The sequence below is a fragment of the Trichechus manatus genome, unplaced genomic scaffold, assembly GCF_000243295.1.
Source record: "Trichechus manatus latirostris isolate Lorelei unplaced genomic scaffold, TriManLat1.0 scaffold00010, whole genome shotgun sequence".
Lineage (NCBI taxonomy): Eukaryota > Metazoa > Chordata > Mammalia > Sirenia > Trichechidae > Trichechus > Trichechus manatus.
The window spans coordinates 16834259-16857822 of NW_004443946.1; the positions used below are offsets into that span (position 1 = coordinate 16834259).

General features: G+C 50.1%; 1 protein-coding gene across 1 annotated transcript in view; it reads right to left on the reverse strand.

The window, feature by feature from the left end:
- Positions 1 to 23564, reverse strand: part of SPTB (spectrin beta, erythrocytic) — a 126748-nt gene that overhangs the window by 525 nt on the left and 102659 nt on the right. The window contains exons 29-35 of the mRNA XM_004370951.2: positions 22228 to 22366; positions 21668 to 21752; positions 20758 to 20954; positions 20404 to 20453; positions 19759 to 19837; positions 5302 to 5564; positions 446 to 619 (exon numbers count right to left, since the gene is read on the reverse strand). Of these exons, the coding sequence (XP_004371008.1) occupies positions 446 to 619; positions 5302 to 5564; positions 19759 to 19837; positions 20404 to 20453; positions 20758 to 20954; positions 21668 to 21752; positions 22228 to 22366 (987 nt within the window). The remainder of the gene's footprint in view (positions 1 to 445; positions 620 to 5301; positions 5565 to 19758; positions 19838 to 20403; positions 20454 to 20757; positions 20955 to 21667; positions 21753 to 22227; positions 22367 to 23564) is intronic.

The following is a 23564-nucleotide window of genomic DNA, read 5'->3' on the forward strand; positions in this document are numbered from 1 at the left end:
GGGGCAGAGGGGGCACTCGCCCCTGGGCGCAAGTCCAAGTGGGCACTAGTAGCGTCACTAAGGGGGTGGGAGGGAACGGACAGCACCAAGTGACACTGTCACAGGGGGTGACTCCACACGGTCCAGAGATATGTCCAAGACCATCGTTCCCGCTATGTACATCTATTGAAATTGGGGGGGAGGAGGAGGCTTATCTTAGAAATGGCCCCTGGGTGCATGAATGGGGGCGCGACTTAGAGATTGCCCCTGGGTGCTCATTACCCTCTGTTATCCCGCACAGCACCTTCTGAGAGAGGCAAAAATGGGGACCATCCCCTGAGGGGCAGCTCGGACCTGGAACTGGTCCCATATAGTGGGCCCCTGTTAGGCAACTAATGCCAAATCCAGCCACCAGCTCTGAGGGTTCAAAGCCCAGGGAAGGGGCAGTGGACAAGAAGGGCCTTACCTCAGCTTGAAGACATGCTTCTTTTTCTTGTAGTTAGCAGCAATCTCACAGATGGCGTGTCTCAGGACCAGGGGTTCCTCCCCATGGTAGGGTACTCCCAGGGCCAGATTCTTGGCATCTTTGTAGAAGGTCAACTCGCTATTCCTGAGCACACAGTACAGGTTGTTCCAGGACCTGTGAAGAAGTAGACGGGCAGGTCACCCTCATCCCTGATACCAAAAATCATTTGTTGTCATCCAGTCAATTCCACCTCATGGTGACTTCATGTGTGTCACAGGAGAACTATGCTCCATAAGGTTTTCAACGGATGATTTTTTGGAAGTAGATTGCCAGGACTTTCTTCTGAGGCACCACCAGGTGGACTCGAATCTCCAACCTTTTGATTAGCAGCCAGCACGTTGACTGTTTGCACCACCCAGGCACTCTACCCTGGTACAGCATCTCTATAATCAATTTCTGTTGCTTTACCATTTCTTTTTTTATTACAGAATTTCCCCCCTGATAAATAATAACACATTTTACTGTAAAAAAAAAAAAAAGAAAAATACAGAAAACAAAGAAAAGAAAAATCATCTGCATGTAATTACACCACCAAAAGTTAACTATTATTTCAGTTAATCTTTGACAAACTGTCAAAATCCATTAAATGGGGAAGAGATAGTCTCTTTAACAAATGGTGCTGGTGAAACGATATCCATTTGCAGAAAAATGAAATGGGATCCATACCTCACACCATACACAAAAACTAACTCAGGATGGATCAAAAGACCTAAATGTAAAACCTAAAACCATACAGATCATAGAAGAAAAAATAGGGGAAAACCTAGGAGCCCTAATTTATGGTATAAATAAACCATCAACCATAACTTAAAAAGCACCAACAGCAGAAGATAAATTAGACAATCGGAACCTCCTGAAAATTAAATACTTATGCTCATCAAAAGACTTTCCCAAAAGAACCTACAGACTGGGGAAAATTTTTTGGCTACGACATATCTGTTAAGGGTCTAATCTGTAAAATTTATAGAAAACTCCAACTCAACAACAAAAAGACAAAAAAAAAAGGGCAAAGGACATGAACAGACACTTCACCAAAGAAGACATCCAGGCAGACAACAAATACATAAAGAGATGCTCTCTATCATTAGCCATTAGAGAGATGCAAATCAAAACTACAATGAGATACCATCTCACACCTGTAATAATGGCACTAATCAAAAAAAAAAAAAAGGAAAACAAATGCTGGAGAGGCTATGGGGAGATTGGAACTCTCATGTACTGCTGGTGGGAGTGTAAAATGGTACAACCACTATGAAAAATGACATGGCACTTCCTCAAAGAGCTAGAAATAGAAATAACATAGGATCCAGCAATCCCACTCCTAGGTATATATCCTAGAGAAATAAGAGCCGTGACATGAATAGACATATGCACACCCATGTTCATTGCAGCATTATTTCTAATAGCAAAAAGATGGAAACAGCCCAAGTACCCAGCAATGGATGGCAAACAAACAAACTGTGATACGTAATACAGTGAATACTACGAAATGTTAAAGAGTAACAATGACTCCTCAAAACATCTCACAATATGGATGAACAAGGAGGAAGTTATGCTGAGTGAAATAAGTCAGTCACAAAAGGACAAATATTGTACGAGACCACTATTATAAAAAGTTGAGCAAAGGTTTTCGCACACAAACATTCTTTGATGGTTACCAGGGATGGGATGGGGAGGGAGGGGAACCCACTAACCAGACAGTAGACACATACTAATTTTGGTGAAGGGAGATAATACACAATATAGGGGAAGTGAGCACAACATAATCAAGGTAAAGGAAGACACTGAAAGGTGTGCAAGAGTAAAAGGCAACAACAGTAAATACTAATACATATACAATCCTGCAACAACAACAATAACAATAATATATGAGTGGATACATAGGTAGATATGTAAGCTGAACAGCGGTGGGAGGATGTATGGAAGTACACTCAAGTACATATATGTGTGTACATGCTGCAAATATACCAATGTATGCAATAGTGTGTAGAGGCAACACAGTCAAAAAAACTTCTTAGCCATAACCACACACTTCCCAGAACTAAGATACTGGGCTTGAGGGCTAGGAACCATAGTCGTGGGGGACATCTAGGTCAACTGGCATAGCATAATCCACATAGACAACGTTCTACATCCTACCTTGGTGAGTAGAGACTGGGGTCTTAAAAACTTGCAAATGGCCATCTAAGATACAACAACTGGTCTCTTCCCGTCTAGAGCAAAGAAGAAAACCAAAGACTCAAGGAAACAATTAGTCCAAAGGACTAATGGACCCCATGAACCATGGCCTTCACTAGCCTGAGACCAGAAGAACTAGATGGCACTCAGCTACCACTACCGACTGCTCTGACAGGGACCACAGTAGTAGGTCATGGACAGAGTGGGAGAGAAATGTAGAACAAAATTCAAACTGATAAATAAGACCAGACTTACTGGTCTGATAGAGACTGGTGGAATCCCTGAGACTATGGCCCTTAGACACCCTTCAAACTTGGAACTGAAATCACTCCCGGAGATCATATTATAGCCATACAATAGACAGGCCTATAAAATGAATAATAACACCAGTGAGGAATGCACACCTCAGAACAATCAACTATATGTAACCTACAGGGCAGCATTTGCCCAAAAGCAAAGTTCAGAAAGCAGGTAGGGACAGGAAAGCTGAGTGAATGGACACGGGGAACCCAGGGAGGAAGGGGCAAGAGTGCTGACACATTCAGGGGTTTGCGTATAAATTGTTGAATGGGAAACTAATTTGCTCTGTAAACTTTCACCTAAACAACAATAAAATGTTAAAAAAAAAAGTTAACTATTAATAATATTTTATGTATTTCCTTTCAGTTTTTTTTTCTATTCACGTACATAGCTAAATTGGATCATACTGTATATTCAATTTATATCCTGCTTTTAAGCTTAACACTATACCATGAATATTTTCCCCTCTCCTCAAGTATTTCTTAAAAATAATTCTGAACAACTGTATGGTACCCCATTATATGCATTAATCAATCCTTTTATTGTTGGACCTTACAGTACTACAAAAATTATCCACAATTTAAATAGTTATGTGATGAACATTCTTGTGCATAAAATTTTGCACGTAACTCTGACTCTTACCTTACCTAGAAGTAAAATGATTAAATCTAAGGCCATCAGTATAAATCTAACTTTTTAAAGCATTTTTACATCATTAGCATGTTTGATTCCTATTGCAGAACTGTGAATTGAACAGAGTTTTGTTTGTTTGTTGTCGTTGTTTGTTTTGATAATATATGCCCAGTATACTGGGCACTTTTTAAAGAAACACATTTGTGCAAATCAAGGCTCATCTCACTTGGCATATTTGGTGGGAATAACATGCCCATAAACTAATGTGTGCGCTAACTCTGAGCTTCTTCACTGACAAATGAGAACCATGTTATTGCATTTTTACAGTAACAAACACTGAGAAACAGGTTTTTTGTCTTCTCCTCCTCCTCCTCCTCCTTCCTTTTGAGGGCAGGAAGGTAGACAACTAGTAGGGCACATAAAGAGGAAGTACTGGAAGGTCAAAGAGAGAACCTGACCCGTATAAAGCTGGCTGCAGAGCTATTTTAAGCCACAATTTCTGACTCCCAGCTTGGGGATCATCTTCCCTCTACCCCTCACTACCTTCTTTGGGCTTGTAGTCTAAGTGAGGCAGTTGCTAAGAAGAAGCTGGGACTTTGAAATGAAATGCTAGTCTTAAACAAATGACTTATCTTCTCTAATACTCTCTTTCCCCATCTAGAAAATGGAAACCTCAATATCACAGGGTCGTTGTGAAGATTTTAGCAGTCAACATGTACCGGAAGCCTCTAACATAACACCTGGCATATAGTACCTGTTGCTGTCGAGTCGATTCTGACTCATAGCGACCCTATAGGACAAAGTAGAACTGCCCCATAGAGTTTCCAAGGAGCGCCTGGTGGATTCGAATTGCTAACCTTTTGGTTAGCAGCCATAGCTCCTAACCACTACGCCACCAGGGTTTGATGCTCAATAAATGTTAGTTCCCTCTTTCCTGACAGACTCTCCATATGGCAATAAACTTCTTTAGGTTGATTGGATTCCCAGATTGTCCAAGGAATTTCCAGTGGCTTTGATGAGTCTGCCACGGCATGCTCTGTCCTACCAGGTGGCCTTGGGAATATGGCTGGCTTCAACTTCTCAAAGCTGCCCATTTTCCTGGGACCTTGAGCCGCTGTCTGCAGGAAGAGGCCCTTAGGAACCCTGGGCAGAGGCACCCCCAGATAGACTGAACCCAAGGACATAGTTGCCTCAGGGATCAGGAAAGGACATAGCCATTGAACCAACTCCTCAGAGTCATAGTGTCTGAATGACGGCACTGGGAGGCCCCTCCAGTAGGCATCTAGGCCAATCTCCCTATCTCAACTCCTATTATAACTCCTATTATACTGGTGAAAAATGGGACTTGTTCAACAATATGTTGTTAATGTCAAGACTATCAGGAAGCACCTACCTGTTAGCCCAACCCTGAGAATAATGTTCCCTGAGTGCCTACTCTGCACCAGGCACGGTATCTCTGCCAAAGAGCCATATTGTCATCATCCGCATTTTATAAATGGAGAAACTAATTTACAGAGGCTAACTTGTACAAGTCACAGGATTTGAACTCAGGCCTGGAACTGAAGATGGACTTTTCCCATCCCGCCAAGCCACCCTCAGGCTGGCCAAGAGGGTGCACAGGGGCTCTCACAGATCAGAGGCAGAGGGCACCCTCTCCCCAACACCATTGCCCCTCCCCCACACACCTGTTGGATGCCTTCTTGTTGGGCCCCTCCAGGTCATGCTTCCGGCCCAGGTAGCCCTCCATCTGCACACTGTGCCCATGGTCCCGCTGGGCCGGCAACGTTGTGGGCTCGTCACCCTCGCTCAGAGGTGTGTCCAGGACCTTAAAGAGAGGCTCTGTAGTGGGCTTCTCATCCCCGCTGGATTTCTCCTCCTGGCATTCCGTCTGCTGCCGTGGCGGTGGTGGCGGCTGCAGGTCCTGAGGCCGTGGCCTCTCTTCTTCCCCCTGCTCAGGGGCACATGGGAGGAGCATACCTCGCTGGGGGCTCAGGCCCAGGGAGGGTGTACTCAGCAAAGCTGGGGAGTCAGCAGGTTTCTGGAGGCCTCATCCTGGCCCCCCTACCTCATCCTGGTTCCTTACTGCTATGAGCCCCCTGCCCCACCTTGGCTCTGCCGGGGCCTGCTATGGGTACCCACCCTGGCCTGCTTCCCTAGACACTGCCCATGCCTCTGGCTCCATTTGCACCCAACTCGCCCTGCAGAGAGCTGAGGGGTGGCCCCCTCTCTCCATCCGACCTAACATACAATAGTAGGATCTTAGAAAGAGCTGAAGGAGCATGAGTATCATATTACCAGTTGCTGTCGAGTTGATTCTGACTCATGGCAACCCCATGTGTGTCAGAGTAGAACTGTGTTCCATATAGTTTTCAATGGCTGATTTTCAAGAAATGATTGCCAGGCCTTTCTTTGGATGGACTCGAACCACCAACCTTTCAGTTAGCAGCTTAGTGACAACCTTTTGCACCACCCAGGGACTCTGACTACCTCATCTAGGGGAGTTTCCAATGGCCCGTTGCCTGGCTCCAAGCCCTTATCCCTGCTTTAGCCAGATACTCCACCTTCAACTGAGTTATAGTTGGGGCTCTAGCAAGATTTCATATGAAGACAGGGATGCTAAGGCAATTTGAAAACCACTTATACTAGGGTGTTGAAAGGGAATTCTTTTGTTACCTTCAAATTGTGGCTAAAGCCGCAATCCTAAGGGCACTAAGCCATAAGTCTCCGTGCCCCGCCCCCCATCCCTGATCACCGTGCAGGACTAACTGGTCCTGCCCCCATCATTTGATGGGAATTTGTTGGAGTAGGGCAGTGGTTCCCAATCCTGGCTGCCTTTTACAATCATCTCAGGAGCTTAAAAAAACATTCCCAGGCCCACCCCCAAGATGCTGAGTTAACAGGTCTGGAGTAGGGTCAGCATATTGGTATTTCTTAATGAGCTTTTCATGTGGCTCTCATGTGCAGCAGAGGTTAAGACTCACCCGTGTAAGGAGTCAATGCCCCGAGGAAATGTCGTAGCTTTTACCTCCCTGCACCTTCCTGTGGGAGGAGTGTGGGGCGACCCCCTGCCTAAGCTAAGTGAGGGGTCTCCAAGGCAGTGGTGTCACCAAGGGGTGCAGGGGATGCAGACTGCACGGGGTAACATTGTCAGAGGGGGTGATGCCAAAATGACTGTCTATAAAAATATCCCTGTAGTTAGTTACAACAACAGAAACATTTTTCGTAAGCCCAGCTTACGTGTATCAATATACCTTCCAGGCTAAAACTCTATGCTAACTTACTTTGTGAACCTCCTAATGTGTTCGGGTTAGAACTGTCATTATTATCCAGTTACAATGATGCTTCAAATCACGTGTTTTCATCTGCATGCACTGCAAGCACGCTCTGTTGTTTTTGTTGCTGCCCATGTTTTTGTAGTCATTGATTTTATCAAATTTTCTGGTGTTGTAGCTACAGTATTGTGGTAACTAGTTGTCATGGATTGAATTGTGTTCCCCAAAAATATCTGTCAGCTTGGCTGGGTCATGATTCCCAGTATTGTATAATTGTGTACTGTTTTGTAATCTGATCTGATTTCCTTACGTGTTGTAAACTTGATCACTATGATGTAATAAGATGGATTAGCAGCAGTTATACTGATGAGGTCTACAAGATTAGCTAGTGTCTTAAGGCAATCTCTTTTGAGATATAAAAGAGAGAAGTGGGCAGAGACACATAGAGAACCTCATATCACCAAGAAAGCAGCGCCAGGAGCAGAGCACGTCCTTTGGACCTGAGGTTCCTGCGCAAAGAAGCTCCCAGACCAAGGAAAGATTGATGACACGGACCCTCCTCCAGAGCCAACAGAGAAAGCATTTCTCCGCAGCTGATGCCCTGAATTTGGGCTTGTAGCCTAATGGACTGTGAGAGAATAAACTTCTCTTTGTTAAAGCCATCCACTTGTGGTATTTCTGTTAGAGCAGCACTAGATGACTAAGACACTAGTATTTGTGAATCTATATCGATAACTTTTTTGAGAATGAAGTGGTAATTAAAGACAAAGGAATGAATTCCTATATGGAATTAGGATTTATAAGTAACATCAGTATAAAAAACATTACTAAGGATTCTCTATGGTCTGGTATCGGAGGAGGCCCATGGGCGGGGGGTGGGGGTTGACACCATGAGTTACTGCACTGAATGACGCTAACCCTAGTGATGCTACTGCACCAAGGCCAGAGAGCCACTCATTGTTTCCACAGAATCCCACAAGAAGGAGAAGCAGGCTTCCCATTCCCTGCCGGGCATCTCCTCATGCAGAGGCCTTGTTCACCTGCCCCTATTGTGCCTACCGCAGCAGAAGAAAGGGCGGGACAGATTAGGGCAGCAGGGGGCAGCCAGCCTCCCACTGCCAGGTGGGGAGAGAATGGGTGGATCTCCTGTAGACCAAATGAGCTCCCAGGAAGGCAGCCTGGCTTGAGCCATCTGGCCAGAAACCTTCTCCGAAGGCCTGACTGCTGGAGGGGAGAGCTCAGCAGCACGAGGTGGGAAGGGTCCCGTAGGCTCCGTGAGTCAGCCATGTTTGGACACCTGAAGGACCAAGAGAATCGGTGGCCCAGGAGGCTCATGGCAGCCCAGGAGGCTCATGGCTGCCTCGGGCAGTCCCTCCCCCCTGCCCTAACAACCGAAGATGGAGGCCCAGAACAGCACTGGGGAGGAGACGGAAGGAGCCAGGAAAGAGCAGACCATGTTCTCCTCCCCGGGGGTGGGAGGGGGTCCTTCAGACTATGGGCCAAACTGAACTAGAGGAGGGGAGGACTGGGGGTGCCATAGTGCACATCAAACTTCAAACTGCAACAGACAAGGTAGACTTTATAACACCTGAATGTGATCAGGGTCTGCCTGAGATGGCGTTAAGAGAAGGGGAGATTCAAAGGAGATGCTTGAAGGCAGTTGTTACAGATTGAATTGTGTTCCCTCAAAATGTTGTCAACTTGGCTAGGCCATGATTCCCAGTATTGTGTGATTGTCCACCATTTTGTCATCTGATGTGATCTTCCTATGTGTTATAAATACTATTTCTATGATGTTAATGAGGCACAATTCGAGGCAGTTATGTTAATGAGGCAGGACTCAATCTGTAAGATTAGATTGTATCTTGAGTCAATCTCTTTTGAGATATAAAAGAGAGAAGCAAGCAGAGAGACAGGAGGACCTCATACCACCAAGAAAGCAGGACCAGGAGCACAGTGCGTCCTTTGGACCTGGGGTTCCTTCGCTGAGAAGCTCCTAGACCAGGGGAAGATTGCTGACAAGGACTTTCCCCCAGAGCCGACAGAGAGAGAAAGCCTTCCCCTAGAGCTGACACCCTGAATTTGGACTTCTAGCCTCCTAAACTGTGAGAGAATAAATTTCTCTTTGTTAAAGCCATCCACTTGTGGTATTTCTGTTGTAGCAGCACAAGATGACTAAGACAGCAGTGGTTGGAAGAAAGATAAAGATGGTCATTTTCATACTCTATTGAATTAGGACTGTTCAATAAACAGGTTATAAGTAAGATTTCATTTAAAGAAAGGATAATGTGGCTGGAAAAATTTGAAAACCACTGACCTAGTCTAACACCTTCAATCTGCAATAAGAATATCAATGCTCAGAGAGGTTAAGTGACTTGCCCAAGGTCACACAGCTAATAGGTAACAGAGGCAATTATGAGCATGCACTCCAGAATTGGTCTGGCCTGAGTTTCTATCACATCTTTAGAGCTCTCCTTTCCTGCCTTAGACCCACTTGTAGGTTGGGGCTGGGCCACACTCATCTTTGTGCATCTTACAGCATTTGCATCGTAAAGTGTCTGCAATGAGTCTGCTTTGGCCACAGGGATCCAGAAGCTCCAAAGCTCTGCTGGATCAACCTCCAGCAGGAAGGGCAGGTAGGAGTGGGATGGGGCTGGATGCCTGGGTTAAGGGTCCTTCTGTGGACCTGATCAGGCCAACCTTCTGACTTGGGTAAAAAGCTCGGGGAGATGGGTTAATGCAGAAATTGAAGCCTCTTTTCACCCCCTACCTCTCCAGCTCTAACCTCGAGCCCCAAGCTAGGCCTGCTCTTCCTCCATGGCTACACTGCTCCTCCTTGTGACGGGCCAGAGTCCTCCCTGCCCTGCCCTTGGGGTCTCAGGGAAGACGCTGGAGCCGAGAGAGGAAGGAACGCCTACCAGACCCTCAGCCAGGTTTGCACCTGTCACCTGGCCTCTACCCTCCTGGCTTTGCTAGAGGCCTGCATGTTACTCTCATTCCATTTTCCTTCCTTTTGGAAACTGTCCTCCAAAGATAAAGATGAATTTTGCCAGGACTGACACCCACCTTGATCCCACCTTCCTTCTGTTTCCTCTTAATGGGTGCCGGCACATACAGAGGCCATGGCCAGTGTGATCAAAAGTTATATGCCTGGGTCACAAGTTGCCTTTGGAAAATGAGGGTTTTGTAACGTATGCAAAGATTGCATCTGTGCTCCTGGCTGTTCACGTAGAGACATTTAAAAGTGTATCCTGTCCCCTCCCCTGTAGGCCAAGGCCTGAGGAGGAGGAGCCAAGAACGAGGGTGGGTGATGGAGTGGTTGGCTGCTGCCCCCACACAGGCCCAGGGCTGGCAGAGCTTCCTTCCTCCCTGGGCTGGGGCAGGGGCACAGATAAGAAAGTAAGAAGGCGGTGGTGGAATGAGCGTGGGGTACAGGAGAGGAGGGAAGGGGCTTTTGGAACCAATCCTTTCATCCTCCCCTCAGCTCCTGAGGGAGGTGAATCAACTCCTTGGGGAGGGCAAGGGAGAGCCATGTGGGGGAGGGGTGCGACGAGGGATTTCTACAAGACACCAGAGGGGCTCTCAGGCAGAAGCTGAACACTTCTGTGGCCCCCTCTCACCCCTTCCCCATTGTGCTCCTTTGGATTGTGGACACACCCTCTCCAGGATTCAAAACCCAGGTGTTGTGTCAGACAGGCATGGAATGAAGTCTCTGGTCCTCTATTTGGGGGCTGGGGGGCTTGGGAAAGTTACAAAGCCTTCCAGAGTCTATTTTCATCAACATTTAGCGGGAATAATACCAGTACCTACTTCACAGGTGATTTGGAGCATTTTAAAATAAGATAGTGCCTGTAAGTGTTGGCTGTATTATCATCCTTCACCACATCCCCACACACCACCTCCCTCCCAGGGGCTTTGCTGAGCAATTATTGTGGCCAGTGTCCTATGTGGCTAGTGTGACAATTTCAAACACCCCTTTGTCCCTGGAGTAGGGGACACTCAGGACTGAGACATGGGGGAGTGGGAACCTCAGCCACTGGCAGGCAAAGCCTTATCCCCTGCCTTGCTCAGCCATTTTCAGTTGGAAAATTCTGAGGCTTGACCCAGGAATGGGGAACCACATGGGCCTGCATGCCCCTCAAGGCCGTGCAGAAGTGACCTGAGCACCCCCGTATAAAGGCTGGAGGGGAGACTGAGGTCGGGGGGCCCAGAAGATGAAGGCAGAAGTCATCAGATAGGGCTGGGGACAACAATGTGCTACTTAATGGAAGGTTCTAGTAATTCACAATTGAATTTTTTATAAAAAGCTCACAATTTTGTAAAGTTAAGACTTCACAGAAGACTGCATTGGGATGTACATTGAGGTAGTCAAAGCCTTTTCTGAAGCAAAAACATTTTTAAAAATATGACTCTTGGCATTCTGGTCTGTACACGGAAAGCGCACAAGGCAGTGGACAGCGGGTTGGAAGGGGAACCAGATTTTGCCAGCAGCCTCACTCGCTTTGTGTAAATGGTATAAATCCTGCAATAGCCTCAGGGGTAAGCATGTGAGTCTTGAGTAGAGCTCTGTTTATCTTGCAGTTCATAGGAGGTAAGAAGGGTCCAAGGAGCCCTGGTGGCACAGTGGGTGACGTGGTTGGCTGCTAACCCAAAGGTTGGTGGTTTGAACCCACCAGCCACTCAAAACCGAACCAAACCTGTTGCCACTGAGTCAATTCCGACTCATAGTGACCATATAGGACAGAGTAGAACCGCCCCATAAGGTTTCCAAGGAGCACCTGGTGGATTAAAACTGCCAACCTTTTGGTTAGCAGCCATAGCTCTTGATCACTATGTCACCAGGGTTTCCACCAGCCACTCAGCAGGAGAAAAATGTGACAGTTTGCTTCCATAAAGATTTATAGCCTTGGAAACCCTACAGGGTCGCTGTGAGTCAGAATCGACTTGACGGTAATGGGTTTGGTTTTTGTTTTTGGAAGGAGGGTCCTCCTGAAGAATTTCCTAGGGCCTTGTCCTATAGGGTTGCTGTGAGTCGGAATCGACTCGATGGCAATGGGTTTGGTTTGGGTTTTGTATTTCTAGCCAGGCCACTGGGAGGATAATGTAGGTAGAATCAGCAATAGGGGTCTTATTAGGGAAACAAGCCCCATAGGGACTGGGCTGGGGTGGCCGGTGATGGGGGGATAGGGGGAGTAACTGAAGCTGATGGGACAAAACAGACTCTCGGAATTCTGGAGCTGGAAAGGGGCCTTGGGGTCATTGGGTTCAGTCCCTGCTGTTACAGATGAAGAAACTAAGTTCCAGAAAAGCATGGTACCTGCCTGGGATCACATAGGAAGTCAGTAGTCAAACCGGAGCAAGAACCTACGGCTTTTGCATCCCTGTCCACATAATGCCTTTCAAGTTTGAAAAACATGCATCACAAGACAGCTGGCTGGGGGTGGATACCCAGCATGGTGAAGGAAAAGAGGCAGCTAAGTGGCCCTGACAGAGATCAATCGACCCATGACTTGGGTCGTTTGAGGCCCTGACTCCAAACCTACTGACAGAGTGAGCATGAGGCCTTTGCTGTTGGTGAATTCATCCTGGCCTCTTTCTAGGCCAGATTTATCCCAGCTGAGCAGCTGAGCCAATGAACCACAGCAGATCAGGGAGCCCAGGTCAGGCTGGCAGAATGGATTAGGCAGAGGGCCCACCTCGGGGTAGATATGGCTTTGTGTTGTCTTCTAAGGGAGAGGTGGGGACGAGAAGGGAAGAAGTGACAGTTCTCCTGCTGCCTCTGGAACCATGCCACCATCTGATATGGAGAATCTGCCTTCCTGGCAGGCAGAGGGATCTTCGGACAGTGGAACGCCAGGAGTTGGGATGCTGGCTACTCTTGTGGCTGAGGGGTGGGTGTAGGGATAGGCAGGTTCTGCCAAAAGGCACTGTGTAGATGAGATGATCCTGGGTTCCCTGCTGCTTTAGCCCTCAGATCATTAGGAAGATGCACAGATTACACCTACACTGCTGAGGGGTACCCAGTCAGGAGATGTCACCCAGAGGAGCTGGGGGACACACTGAAGAAGAGCATCCAGTGACTTGGAAGGAATTCTGGGTGTCAGGTTGGAGTGGCAGGTGAGCCTGGACCACAGTGTGAGTGACGGCATGAGGGAAACTGCCCGGGTCGGGGGCCTGGGATGAGAGAGGCACTGCCTGCCCAGTTCTCTGGTTTGGGAAGGCATCCTGGGGACACAGTGGTTAAGAGCTTGGCTGCTAACCAAAAGTCCGGCAGTTCGAATCCACCAGTCGCTTCTTGGAAATCCCATGGGGCAGTTCTACTCTGTCCTATAGAGTGGCTATGAATTGGAATCGACTCAACGGCAACAGGTTTGGTGTTTTTGGTTTCTAGGCCAGGAAGGCGTCTGGGAGGAGGGCTTGTATGCTTGCTACTGGGATCATGTCCTCAGAGGAGGGCAGGGGACGGGCAGCATTGGTTGCAGGTTGGGGATCAGCAGGGGAGGACATGACACGGACAGGAGAGCTGTTCAGTACTTCACAGAACAGAGGTCAAACAGGGAGAGACTCCAGGCTCCTGATGGGCAGGGGACGGCCGCCTCAAAGTCTTGCAGAGGGGACTTGTAAGCTTAACTTTTTTAGGGTCCTGCCTTGCTGGCTTGGATGGGGAAAGCATCCAGAGGGTTTGGGGGATATCCTCCACGGAGCGAACTCAAGAGGGGAAGGAGGTGGGCAGGGTGGGTAAATTTCTTCTCCAGACTAAAGGAATGGAAGATGTACTTCCAGATGCAGCCAGCAGGTGGCGTAGGGGATAGCACATAGACAACAATTCAGGCTTCCAGAAGAATAATAACCTGGTGTGGGACTATGGGGTCATTTGGAGGCTCGAGAAGATGCTCAGTGGACCCAGATACATTTACAAGCAATGAAACACAAGTAGCGGGAGCCCCTCTCTACAGGCAGTGCTCGTAAGAGAGAACCAGAGTACTAGGATGCATCCCAGAAACAGAATGATGTGATGATCTTGCCCACATGTCGCAACACAGCAAAGCCTCAGCCAAGTGTGTCGGGGGCTCCAGGTAGGGGGACTCCAGGAAGGTTGGTTTGGGAGGGCTCTGTTGATGGACGTTAGGATTCATATGGAGGATGTTTCTTTTAAGAGATGAACTAATGTGGGGAATGGAGAAAAAACAGGGAACCAAGACTTCAGTGAACACCTACTAGATGTCAGATGCTTTAAGTACATTATCTTTTCAAATTCTCACTCCGTCTCTGTAAGGCAGGTACTGTTACTACCCTTATTTTACAGATAAGGGAAACTGAGGGCCAGGGAATATAAGTAACTTGCCCATAGTCACACACCTAACTGAGCTGAAGGTTGAACATGCAGGTCTGGCCCCAAACTCTGTGTTCATCCTGTTAAGTCCCACTGCAAGTAAGCGGTCTGGTACCATTACTCCAGAGAAAAGCTCTTTCCAAGGGGTCACAGTCTAAACAAGAAACTCCAGCTTATGTAAAACATGTGGCTGAATGGCCAAGGCACGATGATCACATCAGAGCCACAGTGCAAGGGGCCAGACAAGGCCTATTGCTAGATGCCTGAGGCAACCACATAGTGCCAAGGGGTTCTGGGGTGGGAGAAGCTGGCTTCTCTTGTGGCCAGGAACTTCAACCTTTCCCCAATGTCTGATGTCTCGGCTCTTGTCCCCTGGGCCCTTATCTGCTGTCACGGCAGATGGTTGGGAAGGCTGTTTAGAAGACAGCTGGATGGAAGAGAAGGAAAAAAGGAGAGGGTTTTTTGAGTTGGGAGCAGCCAAAGAGATGAAACATGGCAACTCAGGGTGAGCAGAGACAAATGCCTAACACCAGGACAGAGAAACTCCTGCTGAAGAGGAGGAGAGAGCAAGGGAGGAGTGGAGGTTTGAGGGGACAGTGAGGAGTCACCTGGATTGGGGGCTGGCTGTGTGAGGTGCTCTCGTGAGAAGTGGGATGGAGTGGCAGAGAGGTTCAACCCCATGCCTCCGTGTCCAGTGGTCCACCTGGGATGACAACTGGAGAGCCAGGGGAAGATGATGGGAGGGGACGCAGAGCAGAAGGTCATCAGGTCAAGAATGAGAAGAAAAGGAGGAGGGAAGTGTGCAGGGGAGGAGAAACATGGTCCACCTCCATGGCAGGGTGAGAGAAGGAGGAGCCTTCCTCGGGCATCATTGTCACCATTCTCACACTTGTGTAGCTTTTTGGGGTCCCTGCCCTGGAGAAGCTGACAGCTGCTTGACGGCTCGGTGACCTGAGCCAGCCACTCAGCATTAGGAAGACTTAAGAGATTTAGGCGACACCCACTTCCCCATTCAGATGCATCCACCCAAAGGTCAAGTCGTCAGCTTCAAGCCCCATTTCTGAAATGCCTCCAGTGTTAATTGAGTACCATCCTGTGTCCGCCAACATCTGGGATGCTCTGAAACACAGCTTGAAAGAAAGAACTTAGGAAGAGTCTTTAAAGTGGAGGGCCAGGAGGATCATGTCTGAGACAGCAAAGAGCTGGACACACCCAGCTGTGGGCAGATGTCCAGAAAGAGCCTACAGTGGTTTCTCTGGGGAGCCTGGAGCCCCTAGGCTTGGGCCAGACAACAGGCAGACACACCCCTGCCACACTGACTCAGGCATCCTGGGGAGACACGGACACGCCCAGGTTTGGGGAAAACTTGACGCTATTTCCAGGCTGGGTCTGCCTTTCCCTATCAAGCGATTTGCATTCACTGCAAAATGCCTGAAACAGCAGCTCAGCTTGGCCTCACCGGGGGAGGGGGAAAGGATGGGAGAGCTTGTTCAGGCAAGAAGAAACACAGCTGCTGCCTCCACACCCACAGCTCTTCTGCCCAAGGACGTCAGAGCCACTGATTAAAGCTCTTGGCTGCCTGCTGGGGAGGCAGGCTGCTGCTGGCGGAGTGGTCAGGGGGCGACAGAAGCTGGAACCAGCCAGGCACAGGCTGAAAAGTGGTCCTGGCTGCAAGCCCCAGAGCCTGTTCAGCCCTGGCACTGCCCCTCACACTTGCAAGCGCTGGTTACTTCCTTGAAACCACATGAGCCGCTAAGAGTATGGAAAGGTGAGGCAAGGGACCCAGGAATCTTCACGCCTCTAAAGAGAGCCCAGTCCCCTTCTCAGGCAGTCTTGGAGGGCTGGATGTAGGGGTGGCATCTGTGAGCTGACCCTGGGTGAGAGAGTTTTCCCTGACAACCTGATTAAGGGGAATAATGAATACTTCCTGAGTGGCCTCGAGTCCCAGGGTCCCCCTCTGCATGAGGCTGGATCTAGTCTCAGAGCCTGGAGGCAGGACAGGGCATGCTTGCCCCAAATCATGAGCCCTGATGGAGACTCTTTATTGTTGTCACAGCCCTTAGGAGCACTAACCCCTTTCAAGGCTTTCACTCATGTCATCACAGCAGCCTTGTGGGGGTGAGTTCACAAAGCGGGTCCGCTTCCCACTCCAAAGCCAGGAAAGGGGTATAGGCTGTAGGAAGATGGCCCAGGGCTCCTGGCTGGGGGCCCTTTAGCCTGGGGTGACTCAGATAATCTTCAATACCATTTCTCCTCTGTAAAAGCAACTTCCTCCCTTCAGGGGAAGAAACAATCTCACCACCAATGCTACATTGGGGATGCTGAGGCATCCAGAGCCTGGAAGACGAGGGATGCTTAGCAGGACCACCAAGCCCCTCCCAGAGTGACACACTCAGGATGAAGGGAAGACACATAGGTGGAGGGTATTGAGGGGAGGGTGCCCCAGGCTGGAACATCCTCAAGCACTGAGCTCTGAGCAAGTCTGGCTGCCTACTGCCGGCTCAGCCTGCTGCCAGCCCCTCCACACCCGGGGCTGCTTTGGGGCACTGGCCTTGGAGGGGCTGAGCAGAGGTCCACTCTCTATCTCTTCCCGAAATAGGGCAACAGGTAAACACCTAGCCCTTAACCTTCTCCTTACCATCTCCAGCCTCACGCTAGCAGGTACCTGGCAAGTAAAGAGTTACCTTAGAGCTGAGAATGAGAGGCGAGGAAAGCGGCCGGCCCCTTTAACTTGACACATTGTCCACATACAGGAATGTCCTAGACTTTCTCGAAACCCACAGAGAGGGCTTTTAACTGACAAGGAGGCCCGGGGGCATTAGGTGGTTTATCTAAGACCATGCAGGAAGGTTCCTGAAGAATTAAGGACTAGAACCCAAATGTCCTGACTTCCAGTACAGGAGGTTGGCCTTTTGTGAGGGATAGCTTGCTTCTTCTGCTGGGACTCACATGCACTTACCTGTACAAACAGACTTTTTTATCAGAACATGCTCTAATGTGGAAAGGTAAGAGGTAAGGGAGGCAATTGAACTGATTGCACGATGATGTGCTGAGGAAAAGATAGACGGAGGCATGGAATGGTAGCGCCAGTCACCGTGTGTACACACACGTGCATGCTCACACAGGAAGGGGACGGCTGGGCGTCTGGGGCCTGCTGTGTGTGCAGCTGTCCAGACTGGGGCTCGGGTGCCTGGTCCACTTCCATTTGTTCCCCCAAGCAGGAAGCCGGCATGCACCAGTGATGGTTTTTACATGAAGCAACACCACGTGTATCTATTCTATGGGGCACCAACACCAGACTACACACATGGGACAGCGGGAGAGCCACCCATAGCCCAGGCTTGTCCCAGAGAGAAGGCACAGCGGACAGCCGGCTTCAGCTGGGAGAGGCCTGCGGTTTCAGTAAAGGAGCAGTGACGGGCAGGCTGGGGGGTAAGCAGCTGGCTTTGTGGGGAGGATGCCAAGCTCCACTGGGCCTTCCCGACCTGCGACCTGTGACCTTTGTGGGCCCCAGCCTCCTCCTTTTCTCACATCAATGACAGACTGGTTTCAGGCCCTCCTTCAGAGTTTTGTGGATCCTCATGCAAACTCAACAAAGGGCTCGGAAGGAGAAGCAGCAGGAAATCGGTTTCCATGAGGCCTGGAGCATGGTGCTCATTTGATTCGCCATCTGGTTTCTTTCTGGTTCCGGGCACAGGCCAGCTTTCCCATCCGGTCCAGTGGCTGGCTCTCTGGGAAGGGCCTCAAATGTGGGTTCACACCCTCTGATGCCCAGAGAGACATTCAGGTCCAAGCAGGTTTTATTTCCCCCAACCCAGTAACATTCAGGCAGCTCTGATGCACATGTAGTTACATTTGCACAAACGTACACAACACGAAGAATGGATGTAGTTGCTCAGGTGACCACAAAAGGACCCGCAGACCTGGGACACCATTGCACGCAGACACACACGGTGCACAGCAGAAGCGCAGGCGGGGCAGGAGGCAGGGAGGCTCTGGGGAGCAGCCCAGCTCGTGTCCGCACTCGGTGCCAGCCCCCAGGGTTCACGCTCCTCCTGGCAGGGCTGATGCTGGGAAAAAGGGGCTGAGATGCAGTCCACCACAGACAGGGAGTCGGGACTCCCACGTGCAATGACGGCAGCTTCAGCGGGAACATCTGGGAGAGACCCTTCAGTGGGAGCCAAGCAGTGCCCTCTGCTGGGCACGACGGGCCAGTGCAGCTCAGAGAGGGAGGCCTCTCACTAGAGTGTGTGTGTGTGAATGCATGTGTGTGTGCTGGGCTTACTCTCAGAAGGGTAGAAAGGGCTGAAGACTGGGCCTGACTCTATCTATGAGTATGTGTGTTTTTCTAAGGTGGTTGGTGTGCCAGCTATTTCCATTTAAAATCCCAGTCTCCCTAACCCCCGACTCCAGATCTAGGTAAGCTTGCCGTGGCCCCTGGAGAGGTGGGGTGCATGAAGGACCTTTTACCTGAAGAGCCCAGAGCCACATGCAGCAGGGGGTACGTGCAATGGTGATGCCAGGCAAGGCACTTGCTGAATCTTTGCTTTCTTCTCAGGCAGCCCCTTCCCCAGGCATTTTTCCCCAAACTGGGTTACAGTCTCCCAGGCTCCCTGCACAGACCCCCCACAGGGCTCTGGGCTGTTGAGTCCCACTCCCTCCCTCCTCCTGGGGGCTCCTCTTGACCTTTTAGCTAAGGAACCTACTCCAAGCAAAGTCCTGAGGCATAAGCTCCAGGTCTCCAGGCAGGTGGTCTCCTGGACCTCTTCCACCTCTCCCATCAGGCAGGACTCTGACGCATCTTTCTTTCCTACAAATTGGGGGACTGGTCCTGGCAACCTAGAAGCCCCAGGGTTCTTCCTCACACCTGCAGGGCTCCTTCAAGTCTGTTCTTGCCTCAGAACCAGCTCCGTTCTCCAAGCCCACTGACCCATAGGCATCAGGCCAGGATGGTGAAAGCAGGGGAGAGGGCTTTGCATGGGAAGGAGGGAGCTGCTGGAGTGCTGGCAGGGTGTGTCCAGAAATTGACACTTCACTGCCCACAGTGCCCTCGATGGGGCAGGCAGGACAGGATAGTCTGTTTTTATGTATCTGTGTGACTGTGAGGGAGAGAAAGTGTGTGCGTGTGAGTGTGTGCATGGGAGGGGACGATGTTAGGGTAGAGTTAGAAGTAAAATGGGGAAAAGGACAGTACATGAAAATGAATCATCCCTGTACAAACTGTTTCCCCTGATGTAGATGGTGACATATTTATACAATAAAATTTATTAGACTAGATAAAACCAAACTAAGAGTCATGTCACTGGGCTGGCATGTCAGTTTCTTCCAGGTTGAAGGGAGAAGGGGAATTATTCTAAGAATGAAGAAAACCTAAGTAAAAAAGGAAGCCTAAACTGAGCCTGGAGTGGGTGGGGGCTGGATGGGGGCGGTGGCGCGTGCCCCGTCCTTGCCTTCCACCCTGGCTGAGCCTAGTAAACATTAGCAGGGTCTGGCAGCAGCGACTCCCAGGAACTAGACAAATGGGAGAAGAAACTGACCGGGGACGTTCTCTCCGTGGCTGCGCGATAGGGACCTCGGGGAGCCTCCCCTGCTGTCTCGCCTTCCTCCTCTTGAGCCCTAAGGAAGACACAGCCCCTCTTTAAAAAACAAGAACCACTCTGAGACCAGCGCTTACCTCCAAGGCCCTGTTTCCTACCCTCACCCACAGGGAACATGTGCCAAATATCTCCCTGTCCAGGCCTCCCAGCAGCCTGGAAGGTGCTTAGCAAGAAGCTGCAGCAGCTGCATCAGAAGTTAATACAAAAACTTCAGAAACGGACAAGGTCCCAAGCAAAGCAGCCTCCAGGGCATGTGTTAAGGTGGTTCCCGGAGGGAGGGGGAGGCGTGGAGGGAGCCTAATTCTGCAGCAGCCACTGCTTTCTCATTTCTTCCCACACCAGGTCTACCGGCCCCTTGAGATTTGGGGGAAATACTGGTCCTCTCTGACTTCAAGCTCCAGACACTGTGGAGTTCTCTCACAAGTTGCCCAGGTGTGAGAGGTCAAATGTATATTGTTCAAGCATTAGGGGGCAGTTGCTTCTTATTAAAAATACCCGCTGCCTCCTCCCTACCCATCACCCTTCACAGAGTGCTCCAGGCTCCAGGGACACAGATCCCACAGCCCCAGCCCACCCCGCACTTACCCTGTCTCCTCTGTGGGTCTCTCTGGGGTCTGGAATTCCTTTAGCTCAAGCTAGGTGAGGAAAAGGCTGAGGGTCAGAGTAGCCATAAGAAGGAGCTGTGTTCTCAGACAACCCTTCTCTAAGATGACTCCCTGCACCCCAACACACCCCATGTTTGGCCGTTTTTGAGTTATCCCCTTTTGTCTTTTGCAAAGGTCAGTACCTTTCATCACTACTTCACCCTCCCCACTGGCCAAGCCTTGTACAGTCTGTAGATGCCTAATGAATAACCCGCTATGAACTCTTGACTTGAAGTCCCTCTCCCCCAAGGCATGGCTGCCCACCATCCCAAGCCTCCAAGGCCTTCCTGCTCACCGTGGTGGGCTTCTCCAGAGCAGCAAAGCGCTCCGCCCAGCTGGCTGTGGATTTCTCAAACGCCTCGTGCCTCCTGATGAGCTTCTCCACACCATCCACCGTGTTGCCAAAGTCCCGGCTGGCCAGGTAGGGCTCCTGGGCAATCAACCACGCTTCGGCCACAGAAGCATCCCGAGAGAACTGGCACACCTCCAGCACTGCCATGGAGAACAAGGACCAGACCCACCCGGAAGGCCCAAGGGCCTGTTAGCACTCAACATCAGTTCCTGCTGGGAGCTCAGGGTGGCTCCGCAGACACAGAGCCAGTGGTCAGGCAGAAGGCCTGCACAGGTGGCCCTAAACCAGGTGGACTCTCTGCTCAGAGGTGGCCTGATGCCAAGGCCACTCCATCCCCACACTAGCCCCTACCCTGTCTCCATCAAAAGCCCTCCGAAGATCGTGAGTATGGTCTTCCTAGCCCTTGGTTGTCTCATAATTGTGTACAAGCAGCCATGGGGCTAGCCCAAGCCCTCTAGGATCGTAGCACATACCTGAGTGGTGAGATTTTCTTCACCTCTCCTCAGCTTCCAGCTGCAGGAGGACAGAACTCCTTCCTGTGCCTGACGCTCCTCAGATCAAACATCTGAGACTCACTCAAGCCTTACCCTGACCCCTGCCGAGGCCATAGCTCTGCAGGGAAACCAGTCCCCACGCAGTGGGGGGAAGGGACAGGGAGTGGAGCGCACTGGCTGGGCGGAGGTGGGCTTCCAGCAGCGCATTGCTCTGTCTTCTGCAGAGGCCCCTGCCTCAGAGCTTTGTGAAGAAGAAGGCTATAGGAGCCATTCTCTAGGCAGTGGTGAAAATCCACAGCATGCCACATCACCCCTCCCTTGCCCCTCCGTGCAGTTCCCTGCCCCAGGGCCGCACTCACACATGGAGAGCTGCTCCCAGCGATCCTCCCACTTCTCCTTCATCTCCTTAGACCTGGACATCAACTCCTGCAGTTTCTCACTAATCTGTGGGGAGGGAAAGGAGAAAGGCTGAGGCTTGGTTACTCTTTTACCCTGCTGAGGCAGGGTGTATGTTGGTGGGTACTGGAAAGAATGTTGGACTTGCTCACACAGGCCTGGTTCAAATCTGGGCCTTGCCACTTGCCAGCTGTGCAGCCTTGCGCAAGCTACTTAACCTCTCTGAGGCACATGTGCCCCTCATATGAAATGAGTTGCCAGTTTCAAAGCGTGCACACAAAGTGGGCATTTGGTGGGTTATGAGCCCACCCACCCCTACTAAGCAGCCAGCTCCATGAGGCAGGGAATGGGTTTTGCGTAGCTCTAATTCAGGCGCCTGTGCACAGCCCAGATACTCCATAAGTGGAAGAAAGACAAGTCTCCCCAGAGAAACCATATTCTGCAGCTCCCTCCCAGGAAGCTGCCTGGCCCGTCACCTCACGAGGGGAGGCAAAGAGACAAAGCTCCGTCGCAGCCCTCTCACCTCCTCTGAGGCTTGGTGCTGCCGCTGTAGCAGGGACTTGCCGAGCTCCAGGCAGGCACTGAAGTGCTTGCTCCGAGTTTCGATCTCCGCCGAGATGTCCCGGTGGTACTTCATGAGCAGTTCCACAGAGGAGACGTCCCTGGGGAGCAAGAGGACAAGGGCAGGGGAGGTGGTTGGGGAAGAAGAAAACTCTGGGCCAGAGTCACTCTGGCCTGTCTGATACCAAATCCTGATCAGAGGGGGCCGCTGGCTGCCTCCCACCTGGGATGCCTCCCACCTGCCTTTGGGGGTCTGGCCCTGCACCCTCTCCTCTCTTGCCAGCCAGGAAGGCCTCTGCCACCCAGCCCCAGCAGGAACACTGGTGCCCCGATGTCTTCCATTGATCAGGGCTGCAGGGTCCCCAAAAGAAGTCTTGGGATATTATTTGACCATAAAAAGGAATGAAGTTTTGATACATGCTACAGCATGGATGAACCTTGAAAACATTATGCTAAGTGAAAGAAACCAGAACAAGATGTCACATCTTATATAATTCCATTTGTATGAAATGTCCAGAACAAGAAAGTCCATAGAGACAGAAAGTAGACTGGTGGTTGCCCAGGGGCTGGGGGTAGGAGGGAATGAGGACTGCTAATGAGTATGGAGTTTCTCTTAGGGGTGATGAAAATCTTTGAAACTTAGATTGGTGATGGTTGCACAATCTATGAATATAGTAAACACCGTTGAATGGCATACTTGAAATGAGTGAATTTTATAGTATGTGAATTATACTTCAATAAAGACTTTTTTTTTTTTTTAACAAAAGCAAGACTAACCAGTCGCTATCAAGTCAGTTCTGACTCATGGCAACACCAAGTGTGTCAGAGTAGACATATGTTCAGTAAAGACATTTTAAAAGGTATGGCCATCAGGACAGGCCACCCTGGGACAAAGGGATGGAGATGGACCAGCAATAATTGCTAAAATGACACAAACTGAATTGGGAGCCACAGTGGAGAAAGCTGTGATCTCTGTTGGGCCTCTCACTGCCCATGTGACTGACCCCACCTCCCATGGACAATGAGTCTTCTTCCTGAGTTTTGGGGAGTGGTCCTCCACACCCCAGCACTGGGGGAGGGGTAGACAGTCTTGGACCTTCAGCTTTGGATGTGTGAGTCACTTATTGTCACTGACAACAGTGGTCACTGCCCCCAATGTAGAATCTGAATGACGGATGTCCTTCTGGCCATGCTCAGGACTCCTCTTACTCTGAAATGGCAGATCCTCCAGTAGAAGCCTGGAAGAAGTCATTTTCTACCTGGACTCAGCATCAGGCCTCAGGAGACCCCTGGTGCTTC